The 15688-nt window shown below is 48.3% G+C and overlaps 1 protein-coding gene across 6 annotated transcripts in view; it reads right to left on the minus strand.

Moving 5' to 3' along the window:
• Ints9 (integrator complex subunit 9) overlaps nucleotides 1-15688 on the minus strand; it is an 83239-nt gene that overhangs the window by 3809 nt on the left and 63742 nt on the right. For all 6 annotated transcript variants that reach the window (XM_050152271.1, XM_050152272.1, XM_050152274.1 and 3 more), the window contains 5 exons: nucleotides 14824-15004; nucleotides 9537-9597; nucleotides 7370-7541; nucleotides 3574-3698; nucleotides 1698-1865 (listed from right to left, as the gene is read on the minus strand). In XM_050152271.1, the coding sequence (XP_050008228.1) occupies nucleotides 1698-1865; nucleotides 3574-3698; nucleotides 7370-7541; nucleotides 9537-9597; nucleotides 14824-15004 (707 nt within the window). The remainder of the gene's footprint in view (nucleotides 1-1697; nucleotides 1866-3573; nucleotides 3699-7369; nucleotides 7542-9536; nucleotides 9598-14823; nucleotides 15005-15688) is intronic.

Below are 15688 nucleotides of genomic sequence, written 5' to 3' on the forward strand. Positions count from 1 at the left end.
CAGAACCTCCCAGATTCCTCAACACACACACCAGGTATAGATTCCTTTTACTCTGCCTTGGGCTCACCCCCATACCTTCTCCAGGTGACCACTGTCACACAGGATAGGGGCTGTCGCACACGGACCGAGTGGCTTTCTGATTCCTGGCAATGTGGTGTCTGCCAATGACAGGACAAGTCCCTATTGTGGGACTGTGTTTACCAGTGAGGTCACTGAATGGGTGCCTTTTCCTGTGCAGCTACAGTGCACGCAGCCACAGTGCACACACTACAGTGAGCACGGACCTCTGGGGTCCTCGTGCTCAGCCTGGCTAGGTGCTGTCTTTAGCTGTACGGATCTCCAGGAAGCCAGGGTGCCTTCACTTAAAAACAAAAATAAATGTGCAAGATGCCATTGAATAAGCATTGGCGTTCACTATCAGTTGTGCAGAGGAAAGTAGCTTATAAAATTTAAACATCGACGAACAAGAAGGGAGGGCTTTCCTATGAATTGAGGAGGCATGAGAGGAAGGTGAGGTGCTAACACTTGACTGCAGGTCCCATCCTTCACCCCTGCCCCACTCACAAACACACTCTGCTCTGTAAGTGACTGTTCTCTGCACAAGTCAGGCTGGCATGGAGGCCTGAAGGTGGCACCACAGGGACAAAGTTGGTGAGAGACTCCCTGGGCAGCTCTAAGTTACCTCCAAGGCCTCAAGGTGGGCCTTCTCAGAGGGGACAAGTGAGCAGCCACACCTCTGCGTCCATGGGAGTCAGTCTAGAGCCCCAACCCACCGCAGCTTAGGTCAGCACTCCGAGGGCGGCATTCTCCGCCCCCCCCCCCCCCCCCCCCCCCCCCCCCGAGCCGGCCTGAGGACTGACAGTTCACAGTGTGTGAGTCCTCCCTGGAAGACTAGATCAAAGAGGCTGTAGCCTGGGGAGACACTCCTCTAACTGCAGAAGATTTTAACCCTTTCATCCTCCACACGTGCTTTGCATGCCTGTGGTTAAAGAAACGGCACTTCTGAATCTGTCTTATGCTGTACTGGGTGATACAGCAACCCTGACTCCCATATGAAGCAGAACCTAGAGAAAGGCCTCTTAGAAGCTGAAGAGACAGTGGTGGAGCTGCAGGGGGAGGGGAGCAGAGCATTGGCAATTCTCCGAAAGAGAAAGTCAGAGAACCTTCTCATTGCCAAGCCAGCCATCTGTTTTCTAGAACTTTCCCCAGCAAAAGCCATTTATACACATCAAAGCTATTCAAAGGTGTCTAACAGACACTGAGAAACCCGAGTGCTGGGGCCCTGGGCAGCAGTTCCACGCTGCTCTGCAGTCACCTCCTCTTCCTTGCTGTTGTCCCTAGCTGGGTCACACTTGGCTGTTCAGAAGTACAATGTACCTTTTCCATTTCCTTATGATAAAACCCAAGATAGCACCTAATATAACATAAACCATTCAATTTCGGAATAAAAAACCTTAAAACGAGTAAGTTTACAGGTCTCCTTTCTCAAACATGAGTTCCAGGAAGGACGGGAAACCCTCAGAGGGCACTGGCATCCTCTGTAGGGGGACCCAGCACACCGCCTGCAGGCCCCACCACTGAAGCCTAACTGCCTGGGGTCTGTGCTCTTTCCTTCCTTCCTTTTCGACAGACTGGCTGTGTCCCAGAGGGCACGCTGGCAGAAACTCGAGTTTAAGGGCGAAAGGACAGCAGCTCACCTCTGGCATGATTTCAATTTTCTCATAGCGTCGTTTGAAGGGCAGGACGAGGACCTCAGCCCGCCGGTAGGACATGGCTGGTGGCTGGCAGTCGATCATGAGGTCCATCCTGTGGGACTGGGCTGGGGGCGGCTGCGTGTACTGCTCAGGACAGACCACGTGCAGGGGCTGAGGAGGAATGGGATAAGGAGGTCACCAGAAAGGGCAGGAGCTGGGTGCACAGCAGCCCGCCAAGCCTCCTCCTGACCCCTGTTGTACCATCCAGAGTGCTCAAGCCCATTCAGACCACCAGCGCACATTCTCTCAAACCCAGCTAGCCCTGAGGGAGAAGAGGAACCCAGGTGGTTGAGGAAAAGGTCTGCTTCCTCTGCACCTGCCTTCAGTTTTCACTACACTGAGTAACTTTGGTGGTGACATCACTGTGTCTACTCCCTAGCTCAGCTCAGCTCCTTGAGCACAGTCCTCCTGCGATACTTGCCCTGTCAGCTATTACAAGCTCTTGACTCGCGAGAACTGTGGCTTTGTGCTGGCCCAGTATTCTAGGCCTGGTGTATCGTAGGCTATCTCCAAGAGAGTGGAAACTAGTGAGGCACATACCTACCTGAGTACGACAGGGAACTGGAGAAGAAACTGTACAAACATCAGCCAGCTGACCGCTGATGCTGGTCAGCGAATTGTCCCTGCTCTGACTTCAGTGTTTGGATCAAGCCACAAATCCTTTTAAGAACAAAGGTTTCCAGTGGCTAGGCCTGGCTGGATCTGGTCTGCTTGTTTTTTTTTTTTTTTTTTGGGGGGGGGGGGGGGGTTGAGACAGGGTTTCTCCGTGGCTTTGGAGCCTGTCCTGGAACTAGCTCTTGTAGACCAGGCTGGTCTCGAACTCACAGAGATCTGCCTGCCTCTGCCTCCCAAGTGATCTGCTTGTTCTTTCAAGCCAACACTTCTCCCGGGGCCTTGTGTTGTTACTAGCCTGGCTAGCATCCGACAGCTGTGTCCCCTGCCTCAGCCTGAGTGTCCTCCAGAGTGTTACTCGCTGAAGGTGGGGACCAGATAGCCTCTGATTTCTAATATTAGCACATGACACGGGGGTGAAGCCGGCTTGGGGACCTGGATTCAAGTTGCTCACGATGACAAAGCACGAGGCCTCTAGCCATCCCCTCCGCAGGGTGATGAGCACACAGGGTACTCTGTGTCCATCCAAGGTGACATTGAGCTCCCTTGCCTCCCTGGGGGTTCTTCAGCTTCCTGTCTCTTGTCACCCTGGCCCACCCTTTTGTATTTGGGCACCTCGTCATGATGGCAGAGTCCGTGAAGAGGGTGAAAGAGCTAAGCTAGGAGACGAAGGAAGCAACCACACCCGAGAATGACCAGTCCCTCAGTAGGTACTCACGCTCTGGAGATTCCTGGGCAAGGCATCAGAACCCTTCCTCTCACAGGGTCTAAGCTGTCCTCAGCAGCTCTAATTGCCTCCCCCACTCCCACTTGCCATCCCAATGCCTTGGCTCATCTCCTGCCACCCAGGACAGAGACCCTCGCTTTACTAGAACCTACTTTCCCTTTCTGCAAAATGAACTAACAAGGACCTAGCATGGAACTCAACTCGGGATTAGGCTGAGTGACTGACTTGGAGGAGGGGGCATCCGTGTGCTGTTCAGGACACAGCTGGTACTCATTAAAGGGGCCCGTTTATACTTTCTTTCCCTTCCTTTCCATTTCTTTGGAGGGGAAAGTTTTTCAGGGAATAAAGATCACTTCCTTGAGTTAGAAGGGTAACAGGCAGCATTCCACATAGCTGAGGTCAGGCATCTTCACATCATGGCTGTGCAGACCTGATCCACAGAGAGCCGCATCCAGACCCCGGCCCACACAGCAAATGTACCTGCACTTCTTTAAGCAGCTTTGCCACCTGGATGAAATTCAGCCGAGTGTCAATCGGGCAGTAGATGCACTTCATGGCCAGTGGTTGGTAAGGTGCCAGGGCCTCCAGGTAGGAGAAATCAGGCTCTAGGAAAGTGGAACAGGAAACTTTAACATGCAGGTGACAGAGACATCACCAGGCCAGCTGGCAGCTGATATGGTCAGGGCTAAGCAGACAATCTAGGGGGAGCAGGGACACAAAATATGGGCCATGGGAGAAAGGGGAGAGGCTGGGTGGACCCCTGTGATGACTACTTGGACCTGGGGGCATGGGTGTAGGCTTTAAGACTTAAAAAATAGAGACAGTGAGAAATATGGGATAAACAAATAAAAAAGCTTTTCTCTAAACAAAACACCAGCTCACAAACAGAAAGGACCTTGGTGTGTAGTAGACACCATAAGTTCAGCACTCTGGAGACTGAGGCAGAGGGCTAACAGTTTAAGGCCAGCCTAGCTACATACTGAGACCCTGTCCCAAAAACAAGAAAAAAAAAAAAAAAGTAAAGGTATATAAAACTTGCCATTAGGCAGACATCACAGAGGCAGTTTTGGTCAGACTGGGATCAGTGCTAAAGCTCCAGATACAAAGCTGGGACAGAACGGGATAAACGTTCTCTTATGTCCCCTCTAAGAGAAAAACAGCAGTTTACAGTGGCAAGACCAGGTAGAGGTCACGGAATACCCGTCAGCTGCTCAAAATTAACACCCAAGCGGGAGGGAGACAAGACCTTGTAGGTCCCACCTGCTGTCACAAGCCTCACAGACTGAGGTGCAGACCCTGAGGCCCTGTCAATTGGCTCCTGCTGAGTCTGTCACAATCCCACCAGGAGCCTGGGCTTCAGTTCTCTCACAAGGGCCACTAGCGCTTGCTTGGCAGGAACTGTGCATACCAAATGAGCTGCTCACCAGAGCCAAGAGAACAGTACATCCTGCTCACCCACAACATCCAAGGTGACAAGTACAGGCTGTCTAAGACACCAAGCCCCTTCTCTCAGCTAAATCCAACTACCAAAGCAATGGAACTCAAAGAATTAAAACTTCCCCATGAAGCCTAGGCTGGGGACAGGAAAGGGCCGGAGAACCCCAGCCTCCAGCAGCTCTGGGAAGAGTTCACAGTCCAACAACACATAGGACCACTTTGTAGACGACTATGATGGACCAGCGACGGGTGGAACCACATCCTGACCAGACTGCTGACTAGTGTACTGCTACATCTGTTTAAACTCAGGTCTTATGTCGCTACCCCAAAGATGGATGTGGAGGTGCTCACTGGATCCCTTTACCTGTTCTTCATAATAAGGCCACATTGGATAAATCTTTCTTTTCTTTTCTTTTCTTTTCTTTTCACTATTTTTTCTATTGAGCCTAGCTTCTTAGGGTTGCTAGAGCCCAGGCTTTCCTTCTAAAACCTCTGGTGACATGACCGCCCAGGAAGGAACACTATGCAGTAGCCACAATATAAGCAGGAAAGGAAAATGACACTTCTCCCCACTTGCGTGGGGGTCAAAACTGACACCTGTCCCTGAAACCCAACAAACGATCACAAATGTCAGCACACTGCCCAGTGCAACTGGGCATCTCACAGCCTTTGATTTCCTAGCTGGCCCCTCTCACTGCGCCCACAGAACCCGGTAATTTCTGTCATCAGTCACAGCTCAGCGAGCAGAAGAGACAGGCCACAGCCTCACTACACAGTGTTTTCTTGACAACCCCAGCAAAGTTCTGGTGATGGGCAAGTTTTAGGCTTTGTGGGTCAACGTGCAGCCCGACAGCCTGCTTTCGCTCCAAAGGTGGTGCGGTCTGAGGACAGCAAAGCAGCTCTGAAAGTCATGCATGCACCTGGCACAGCGGAGCCACCGTCCTCCTGTTGGATGTGCACTTCACAGAGCTCCAGGGTGAGACAAGGCTACCCAGGGACCATACAGAGTCCAGCCCAACAGGAGCAACCAGTACCCTAGCCTGGCTATTCTCTTGCCTTCTACATAGGACACTGAGATGACCAATTGCATAGAGTTCTTGTGATGGCACCCAGTGCAGCATGAGCCCAACATCTGTGGTCAGGCTGTTACCCCGCTGAGACCTGACAACAAACTTTCCCATGCTTCCATCATGGTGTGTACCTTCCTGCAACTAGTGTAAGGAATCACCTATTCTACTGCAGTCAAGTTCTTGGTGATCCCTGTCTGGGGCTGCCCGAAGTTCTCACAAACTCAGGCTGAGCACAGGGCAGGGCTGACGTGCCCTGACCCAGATGCTGTTGGTGTAATTACACTCTACCCCCAAACTCCAGCCTTAGAAATTATTTTTGTTTTCTGGTAAGCGCTGGTAAGCGCATGTGCTATGGCATGTGTGTGGAGGTCAGGGGACGGCTTGTGGGCATAGCTCCTTCTACCATGGTCCCAGAGAGCTACCTCAGACTGTCCTGCTCAGCAGCTCCTTTCCCCAGTCAGCCATCCTGCTAACCACTAAACCAGTTCTTCAAGGAATTAGGGAGTTATAAGAAGGAAGAGGCTGAAGGATGTGGCATCGGCAGCCACCGTGTGCCAGCGCTGTTCTCAGGGGCCAATACACTCTCCCTGGGCCACCCAGACAGAGCTTACCAGTGATCCTATGGACAGCGAGGAAAGCAAGGCTAGGGATGGAGTGATAGCTATTTTTGGCTGTCAGCTTAACTATCTGAAATGAACTAAAAATCCAGAAATGGAGGGCACACCTCTGAGAGATTATTTTTGTCTGGTTTGAAGTGGGTGAACCTACTTCTAGTCTGGACCTTTCAGGCGGGAAGAGACACCTTCAATCTGGGTCATACCTCCTGCTAGGAGTCTAGGTAAGGACACAGAAGAAGGAAGTTTCTGCTCTTTGCCTGCCTGTCCTCAGTTTACTAGTACATCCATTCCTTTTTACTGGTCTTGGAGCCTACTTCTTTGGGATTTCAGCTCATAATGAAGGCCAGCTGAGACATCTAGCCTTGAGGACTGCATCTGCGGGATTCTCAAACTTTCTGTTCACAGACAGCCACTGTTGGACTAGCTGGATTGCAGCCTGTAAGTCACTTCACTAAATCCCTCCATATATGATTGAATGCCTACATATTCATTCATGTATGTATTCATTCATTCTATAAGTTCTGTTGCTCCAGAGAACCCTGACTAATACAGACGGGCGTGGCTGAGGGTACAACAAGCTTTCAAGAATCTAACTTCCTGGCTTGTGAGATTTCTAAACTTCAAGGCAGTGCGAAGGCTTATGCTGATAAAATAGGGAGATTTTCTATGTCACCTCTGCACGGCCTCATCCCACTAAAGATTTTGCTCCTTCCTGAAGGCTCTGTTTCTAGAAGAGCAGTTGTAAACCAGAGCAGACCAGAGTCAAAGAACCAAGATCCAGTTAAGTAAACAATCCCCAACTGGTGAAACCAGACCAACCACTGGGATCATTAAGGCTCTCAACACCTCACAAATCCTATCAAAAAGCAGCTCAGCAGATTTCAGGATTGAAAAAAAGAGAATCAAAAAGAGCAGAAGCAAAAGCTGTGCTTGATACACAGTTGCCCTACATGGCTTTTCTCTTATTCCTTCATATCTAGTTTATTCCAGTTTATTTTTGGAGACAGGCTGCCCTGGAATTTGATCCCCCTGCCTCAGCTTCTCCAGTGCTGAGGTTACAGGTGTGCAAGGCTGCTGTGTCATATTTACGCTTTTCTCTCTGTCCTGTAGGCCCGTATACCGTCAGCCCAGGGGGAGAAGGAACCCATTTACCTGTAAAGATGACAGTGTTGAGGCTAGACTTTCCCCAGAGCTCCATGAAGTGGACAACGTCCCCAAAGCGGAGGGAAGGATGCCCAGTGAACACCACACACGGCTGTCTGAAGTCATTGCTGAAGTCTCCGTGGATGCTGGGGTAGTGCTTCAGCTTATTGGTCTGAATGAGCTAGAACACGTAAAACCCAAGAGGTGTCAGCCCAAGAACCCAGGTGTGCTCTAGAGATGACTGAAAAATACAATTGAAGATGACAAGCGACAGACTAGGAAAGATATATACATGAAAAGCCACACCTGTCTGTCAAAACTGAACAACCTGGTTTAAGCCAAAGGTCTGCAGAGGTAACTCCCCAAAGAGGATACAAGGGAGCATCTGGAGGTGCTAACACCAGGCATTGTCAGGGAAATGCCAATCAAAGCAGCAGACACTGCTCCTTACCCAGTGCAATGGCCAGAGGCTAGACCCACTGCATCTGTCCGGTGAGAGTGTGGTACAGAGGCTAGACCCATCGAATCTGTCTAGTGAGTGTGTGGTAGAGAGGCTAGAACCACTGTATCTGTCTGGTAAGAGTGTGGTACAAAGGTGTCCTCCCTCCTTTTGGTTGGATGAGAAATGACATAGCCCCCGTGGAGGACTCTGTTGTTGCCAAACAGGCCTATGCACACACTCACCACAAGACTCAGTAACCTAACTCAAGGAACCGAAAGCTCAAGATCTACAAACTCCTGCCCATAGACACCTGAAGCAGTTTTAGTCATAATTGCTAAACTTGGAAGCAACCAAAACATCCCACAGTTGGCAAATGGATAAATGAGTACATTATGACAACAGAATATTAATTCAGTGATGAAGTTATGAGAAGACAGTGATGAATGTATCACTAAGCAAAGATGGAAACAGGAAGAGGCTGTGCACTTCCGGAACTATATGGCATTCTGGAAAGGACAATGTGTGGAGGCAGCGGCTGTGTACAAAGTCCACTTGGGTCTGAATGGGCCTTGGAGTGTGGAGTAGGGAGATCAAGTTCTTGCACATGGTCAGCAATATTCTCATGCAATATGGCACACAGGCACACAGGCACCAAGTGTGCTTATGGCTGTGCCAGACACCGCTGTGTCTGAAGTGGTGATGTCAGTTGAGAATTCTTTAACAAAAACATAATAAAAATTGAGAAATAACCTGTCCAACAGCAGGAGAACTGTGTAAATTCATGGCAGTGTATTTGTGACATGGTATAGACATTATGCAGCAATAACACAGTAACAGTGCCAGGAGTCACACAGGGAAGTGTGCTTGAGATGCCACGCGGTGAGCAAACGGCCTGTTGGGCCTGTGAGGAAAGGGCTTCCCGTCTTGTTAACTGCAGTGTTACCTCCACTACTGGAAACTTCCCATGTGGACCAGGGAATACTCAGTTGGTAAAGCACTTGCTGTATAAGCCCGAGGATCTGAGTTTGGACCCGGGCATCCACAGAGAAAGCTGGTGTGCCTATGTGTGTCCAGTGCTGGAGGGGTGGAGTCATGAGGATGCCCGAGGCTCGAAAGCCAGGCAGCCTGAAGTAATAAGATCCACATCCAGTGAGGACCTGTGAGATGCGTGTGTGGGGCAAGTAAGGCTGGTCACTGCTGCACACACACGAACACATGTTAGAGAAATTTTACATGTGATTGACATGACCAGAAAACATTTTGATAACAGATCCGTTCCTAAAAAAGTTGGGAGTGGGTATTAGAGTAAAAGTCCCTCGCACAGACTATGACAGAAGTGGGCTGTGAACTGTCCAGACTTTGTAATATGACGTGTTTATTAGAGGAAGCAAATGAATTGTGAGCTGGAGTACTTATCATCTTTTTAAAAATTTACCAGCTTGTTTTTGAAACAGCATCACATTGTGTAGCCCTGGCTGGCCTGGAACTCAGATACCTATAACTCTACCTCCCTGCACTATCAAACTCAACCCCTATTGTGTGTGTGTGTTTTAAGAGTTAGTCTTGTTGGTGCCTAGGCTGACCTGGGACTCACACCTGTCTGCTTCTGCAGTGCTGGGGTTACAGGTGTGTGTCATTGTACACGTAGGGATGTTTTAGGTAAAGACTGATATCCCCGACATACCATCACCCACATTTCTTCTGTGCCCTGGTTCCCCGGCTTCATTTTCTTACCTCTGCATGTGGGAAAGGCGGCTCCGGGAGATACACTTTACTCTGTTTGTTGTGACAAAGCCTTTAAAGAAGACACAGCAAGGCGTTAAGCAGTGCATGGGCATCTACTGCCACCTAGTGGCAGCAGCGCAAATGCTACACACACAAGTTCTTTTAAAGCAGTGGTTCTTGGGAGTCAAGATTCCTTTGGAGGTCAAACAACCCTTTCACAGGGGGTCACCCAAGACCATTGGAAAGCACAGACGTTTACATTTTGATTCATAACTGTAGCAAAATTACTGTTAAGAAGTATCAACGAAAATAATTTGTGGTTGGTGGTTAGCATAGCATGAGGAACTGTGTTAAGGGGTTGCTGCGTTAGGAAGGCTGAGAACCCTGTTTCAGAGCTTCCAGGCACTGAGTCAAGTAACAGCCAGGCCTACATCTCACTCAGGACAAGGTCTCTTGCAAGCACAGTTTTTCTAAAGAAATAGGCTGACTACTTGTTTGGAATAATCCCTGATTCATAAAAAGGCTGGAGAGTACAGTTCTCCTGTGCCCAGCGCTCACAACTCACCTGGGATACAGCTCCTATGCCCCGCGGGGGTGGGGGGCCTGGAACTCACAAGGGCTGGTGTGAAGTTTCGCACTGCTATGCCCGGGTGAGTACGTTAGACACTCAGGTTTTGGAGCTATCATTATTGTAACTGTTTTGATTTTTTGCTTTGTGCATGGCAGACAAGAACTCTGCCCCTGCACTATGGCCCAGACTTGATCTGGATCCAGCTGGACCCAGGGTCCTTTTCCTGTTCCAGGATCCAGCCTGAGACACCATATTATGTCTCACAGTGTTTGGGAGAAGAGCACCTGACTTTTCTGAGACATGGCTTTCTGCGGATGCACACACCCTATTCCATTATAGCAGCATGGTACATCCCAGTTGTAAGGGAACCGAGACAGGAGGATTTGAGTTTGAGGCCAGAGTGGGTTATGTAGTAAAACTTCAGCTTTGGCTCAGAAATTAAAGAGGAGTCTAGAAAACTGCAATATGACAAAACCAAACCCCTTACAACCAACCAACCGATGGGCAGTGATCATGTTGGCCAATGAGCATGTTGGTCAAGAACACAGACACACACACACACACACACACACACACACACACACAAAACATACTGTATGTTCTAGGAACTCTTTTAAGAACCCTGTCAAAATGTTGTAAAAAACAAAGAATTCAGGGGTAAAATTTTATACTGTCCCTACAATGTACTGAGGTTTTCCTATCCATAGTTTCTTTAATATTCTTTTAAAAATATGGCTCCTTTTAGGAAGACATATCATGAAAATACTTTTAGAAAACCACCTCATACATCTAAATGGACCCTAGTTCTGTCCTCACTTCAGACTCAGGAGAGAGATCCGAGAGTTCAGTTCAGAAGTCTCTGAGTCCAGGGTACTAAACTACTGTACATCAGAAGGTGATGGAGAAGGGACCACAGTCGGATTAGGGACTGGGAAGCAACAGTTCTGCGCCCTCCCCTCATCACTTCTAGACTCCTCAAGTAGGCACAGCAGACAGACTTCCATACCCTGCTGAGAGGCTAAAGGATTTGCTTCTGCTGGGGGCAGCAGCAGCTGGAGTTCAAAGGGCAACTCGTGTTTAGTGGGTTATCAGGGAAAGCAACAAAAGCTGCTTTCAGAATCATGCCTGTGAGTCTGTAATAGCATTCTCCCCCCGCCCCCCCCCCACTCTCTGGGCTCCCAAGGCTGGACATACAGCAGCCCGCACTCTTGAGAACACAGTGGCTCAGGGAGAGTCTCTGGGACTTTCCCTTCAACTCTCTCCTCTGAAAAGAAAACAACCCTAGCAGCCAAGCAAGCAAAGGTACCCTTAGTCTGGAGCTGGGCTGATCCTGGGGCAAGGAGCAGGGGCTTTTTGCAGGTTACAGAGAAGGCCCTGCGATCAGGAACCACAGAGTAGCTTCCAGCAGCCCCAAGCAAGCAGTCGGGCCCGAGGTTGTCCCCTAGAGCACTTTTCAAGCAAGGAAGACGGGAGGCAGCAACCCGAGTGGATGATGGTGGTCCTGACTTGGGGTGAGCAGGCCTAACTTGGTTCCACCGCAATCCATTGCTGAGTTACTCCGGTCTAGAGCTCTAGAGCGAGCACTTGTCCATTTAAGCAACTGAGCTCCTATTAGGGAGAAGGAGCTTTGCAGGTTGCATGAAGGCGCTAGCAAAGCAAAAGAGGCAGTCTAAAGCAAGTGGTGACTTCGATCCTGAGTGGGAAAGGTCCTGGAGCAGTGGTCTTTGGGCTCCAGGCCACACTGGAATGGCAACATTTTCAAAATCCCAGTACCTCGCGGCCTTCAGATGGTCACCAGCTGCCTAGAGACCTCCCACATGTAGCTCAGGATGAGAATGGCAGCTGGGCGGGAGGAGGGCAGTGACCTAATGCTGGGACGGTTTGGAAGACTTTTACTCTGTGCTTTCTTTCTGGGAAACCATGATTCTTAACTCACTCTGAGGAAAGAACTTACGTCCTAATCTTACTCCTCTTTACACCATTCCTTCTCCCTCGAGGAGCAAGCATTCCATCCCTTACCAGCCCCTCTCTGATCGTTCTCCTCTTCCTAGGCAAGCACATGCATTCTATGGCTTCTGCCACCCCAATACCAAGGACATCCAACCTGTAACGCCTTCCCTGGCTCCCAGGTCTCTGGACTAGTTGTGTTCCATGTGTTCAAACATACTACTTTCTTTTTTTTTAAAACAGGGTTCCATGTTGCTGAGGTTGGCTTCGAACTCAATATGCAGCTGGGGCTAGCTTTGCATTCTGGATTTTCTTTCCTCCAGGCTCCTCACTGCTGAGATTACAAGCATATGCCACTACCCCGGCTCTATTATTAGCTCTTGCACACTCTCTCTTCCTGAAGATTTACTTGTTTTTATTTTCTGTGTATGGGTGTTTAGCTTGCATGTATGTTTGTGCACCACGTGTTCACTACCCGCACAGGCTGAAGAGGGAGTAGGATCTACCCTCGGGACTGGAGTTTCCGGTATTTGGGAGTTGCTTGTGTGTGTCCTGGGACCTGAACCCAGGGCCTCTGGAAGAGTACCCAGAGCTCTCACCACTGAAGCACCTCTCCAGTCACCCTGGATGTTTTAGTTTTGATAAACATGATTGGTCGCAATTAATATTAACACTTGGGGAAATCAGGTGAAAGGTGTATGGGAACTCTATTATCATTATGCTTTTCTGTAAATCTAAAAAGTACAAAGTTATTAAACAGAAAAAATTTCAGAAAGTATCAAAATGAGGACATGGCTAGAGAAAATTAAGAAAAAGTATCATTAATAGTACAGAGTTCAAATACATAAGAGATATAAAACCTCTAAGAAGTAAATGGACAAAAAAAAAAGAAATAATTTACATAAAAATCTTTCTGGCAAATAGTTTACTGTCAGATAATGAACATTAAAAATATTTCTACCCTTTATTCCAGTAATTCCACTTTTAGTAACTTACCTAAGGCAAATGCTATCATCATACACATACAGAATAGTATCAATTTATGATTTATTCCTAAAAGGAAAAGCCCTGCCAGCCAATAACAAGCTAATAAGCTAAACTATAGGGATGCGGGTGATGTAAAACAGGAGACAATGCTGCAGCCTGTGTTCTCATTTTGAGACAAGGTCTGGCTTATAACTGAGTCTGACCTTGAACCTCTGATCCTCCTGCTTCAGCCTCCTGAGTGCTGGGAATACAAGCAAATGCTGGTCTTCCCAAAGATTTCATATGGTTTACTAAAATTAAATGTTTCCTGCTACACAAGCACTGCGCTCCTGAGCTACCACCCCTTTAGGAAAACAAAAGCAGACGAAATAGTCACACGTGGCAAGGCGCTGCCTCCAAAGTGTCACCTACTCAGCATGACTGCTAGATGCTGAGAGCGGGTTTGCTCTGACCATGGTGCTGTAGGCTCAGGGCCTATTGTTTTCTGTCATCCCCCTGCCCCAACAGTAAACATGGATCACCCACTTACGAGCTAACAAAACCACAGAAGTACCCTACAGCACTCTCATCCCTGTGCTCTGGGTGACAGCCATACTTGCAGCCACAGGTCTGGTGAGGTGGGTGCACTGCCCGCTGTGCCTTCAGGGCTGGACCCAGAGTGTGCTGCAATATTTTTATTGGGGATCAGGATGAAAACAAATTTCTAGCACCCTGATTCAGTCTACAAATAATTCTTAGGGCACACTATGTGGGGAAGAGACGTATGTGTAAAGGATAAAAATCAGTGAGGACCAACAATAAGGAACAATCCTACTCGCCAAGATGAGCAGTGTCAATTCAGGGGGAAGCCTGCAGTTCAGTGGGAAGGAAACCCCCATACTAAAGCTGAGGTGGGGCAAGGGGCATACATAATGTTGGATGTGTTAGAGGAATGTAAAAATTCTGTTCTCAGCCAGCAGTAGTGTACGCCTTTAATCCCAGCACTCGAGATTGAGTTCGAGGCCAGCCTGGTCTACAGAGCAAGCTCCAGGACAGCCAGGGCTACACAGAGAAACCCTGTCTTGAAAAAAAAAACCAAAACTACCCCCAACCCCCCAAAAATTCTGTTTTCAGTGAGAAACTTAGTAAATGCTGTGTCCACCATATTACTAAAAATGATTGGACATACTCTTCTGTGCGTCTCATGGTTCTGGAATGTTTAGAAATAATAAGTACATTGTAACAGTAACTACCACTTCCATCTCCCTCTTTTTGGCCAGGGGAGTTAAGACTCAAACTTACCATTCACCACTAGGGTTCAGTAACCTCATGATGTCTAAGTATCTGCCCTAGGATTTGATCAGATTCCTGATATGATAAAACATGACTTTGGTAAATGGGCTATGGAAATAAAATAAAAATGTAGCTTTTCTTATCAGATATAGTTAATTAACTACAACAAGGTGAGTTTGGAACTGAAGACCTTTCAGAATGGAACTTCTCTTTATAGTAGGTAGGAAAGTAAGCAATGGTTGTTTTGAGGACAGAGTAATTTAAGCCGCTTTCATTCTCTCCTTGGTGTGCTTCTAAACTCTAGCAGTTAAGGGATTTGACTTTCAGTAGTTCAGTCTTTTGATCAGATAGACAGGCAGGCATGAGCGTGTACACACACACACACACACACACACACACACACACTCTCTCTCTCTCTCTCTCTCTCTCTCTCTCAAGAACTCTAAGAAATCACGATTATTTTTACTCTTACTGACTAAATATACTGAAGTAGAACTCAGAGACAGGACGCTGACATACCATTCAGCAAAAATCTGGGAAAACTCCAGTGAACTGTTGGCCACCGGGGAGATGAAGTAGAAGGGGATGCTGGAGAGGCCGGCGGAGTCTATGTACTGATACAGGCACTCCAGGAGGTCATAGATCACCCCCGATGGGTAGCAGGGAACCAGCACGTTCCCTCCGTTCCGGACTGTCAGAGCTAGAGAAGTTGAGGAAGGAGAAGACGATACCAAACGGACAGTGTTAGGAAAGGCGAATGCAGCGTTTAAAACAGCAATTACATTTCTTCTGTTTTTCTTATGTCTGATTTTGTTTATTTTTGAGACAAGTTCTTGTTATGTAGCTTTTGTCAGATCAAAGGAAAACTCCAGTTCCCAAAACTCCGAAATGGAGTCCAAATACCCAGAAACGAGCTCCACCTGGACTATAGGAGGATTTCGGACAGTTAGATAAAAGCCAACATTGCTCAGGCACTGGGGAAACCAGTTTCCATGAACTAAAGGAGTCATTTCCCCTACCCACCTGTGTGTGGCACCAGGCTCCTTCGGTATCGCCGTACCTATTACACTCTGCAAAGTTCCGGCCAGTAGCACCCGGCCCTTCTGGCCATGTCCCCACCCTAAACTTCCTTTCCCTCTGCACAGCTACTCTTTCTCCTTATGACCCCGCTATTCTCGCTCTCCTTCTTTCTCTCAGCCTTTCTGCCACAGCCTGTTCTTATGACCCACACCTTTATATCATCTGCTTCTGCGGAGGAGCAGACACCAGGGCAATGCAGGGTTGAAGGTTGATGTTCTCATAACTGTCTCTGGGAAGATAGCGTGGGTTGTTTGTTTTTGCTTTTTTTTTTTTTTTTTTTTTTTTTTTTTTGTTTTGTTTTTTT

This window comes from Alexandromys fortis, unplaced genomic scaffold (assembly GCF_014885135.2).
Source record: "Alexandromys fortis isolate MF-2015 unplaced genomic scaffold, M_Fortis_MF-2015_v1.1 scaffold_75, whole genome shotgun sequence".
Lineage (NCBI taxonomy): Eukaryota > Metazoa > Chordata > Mammalia > Rodentia > Cricetidae > Alexandromys > Alexandromys fortis.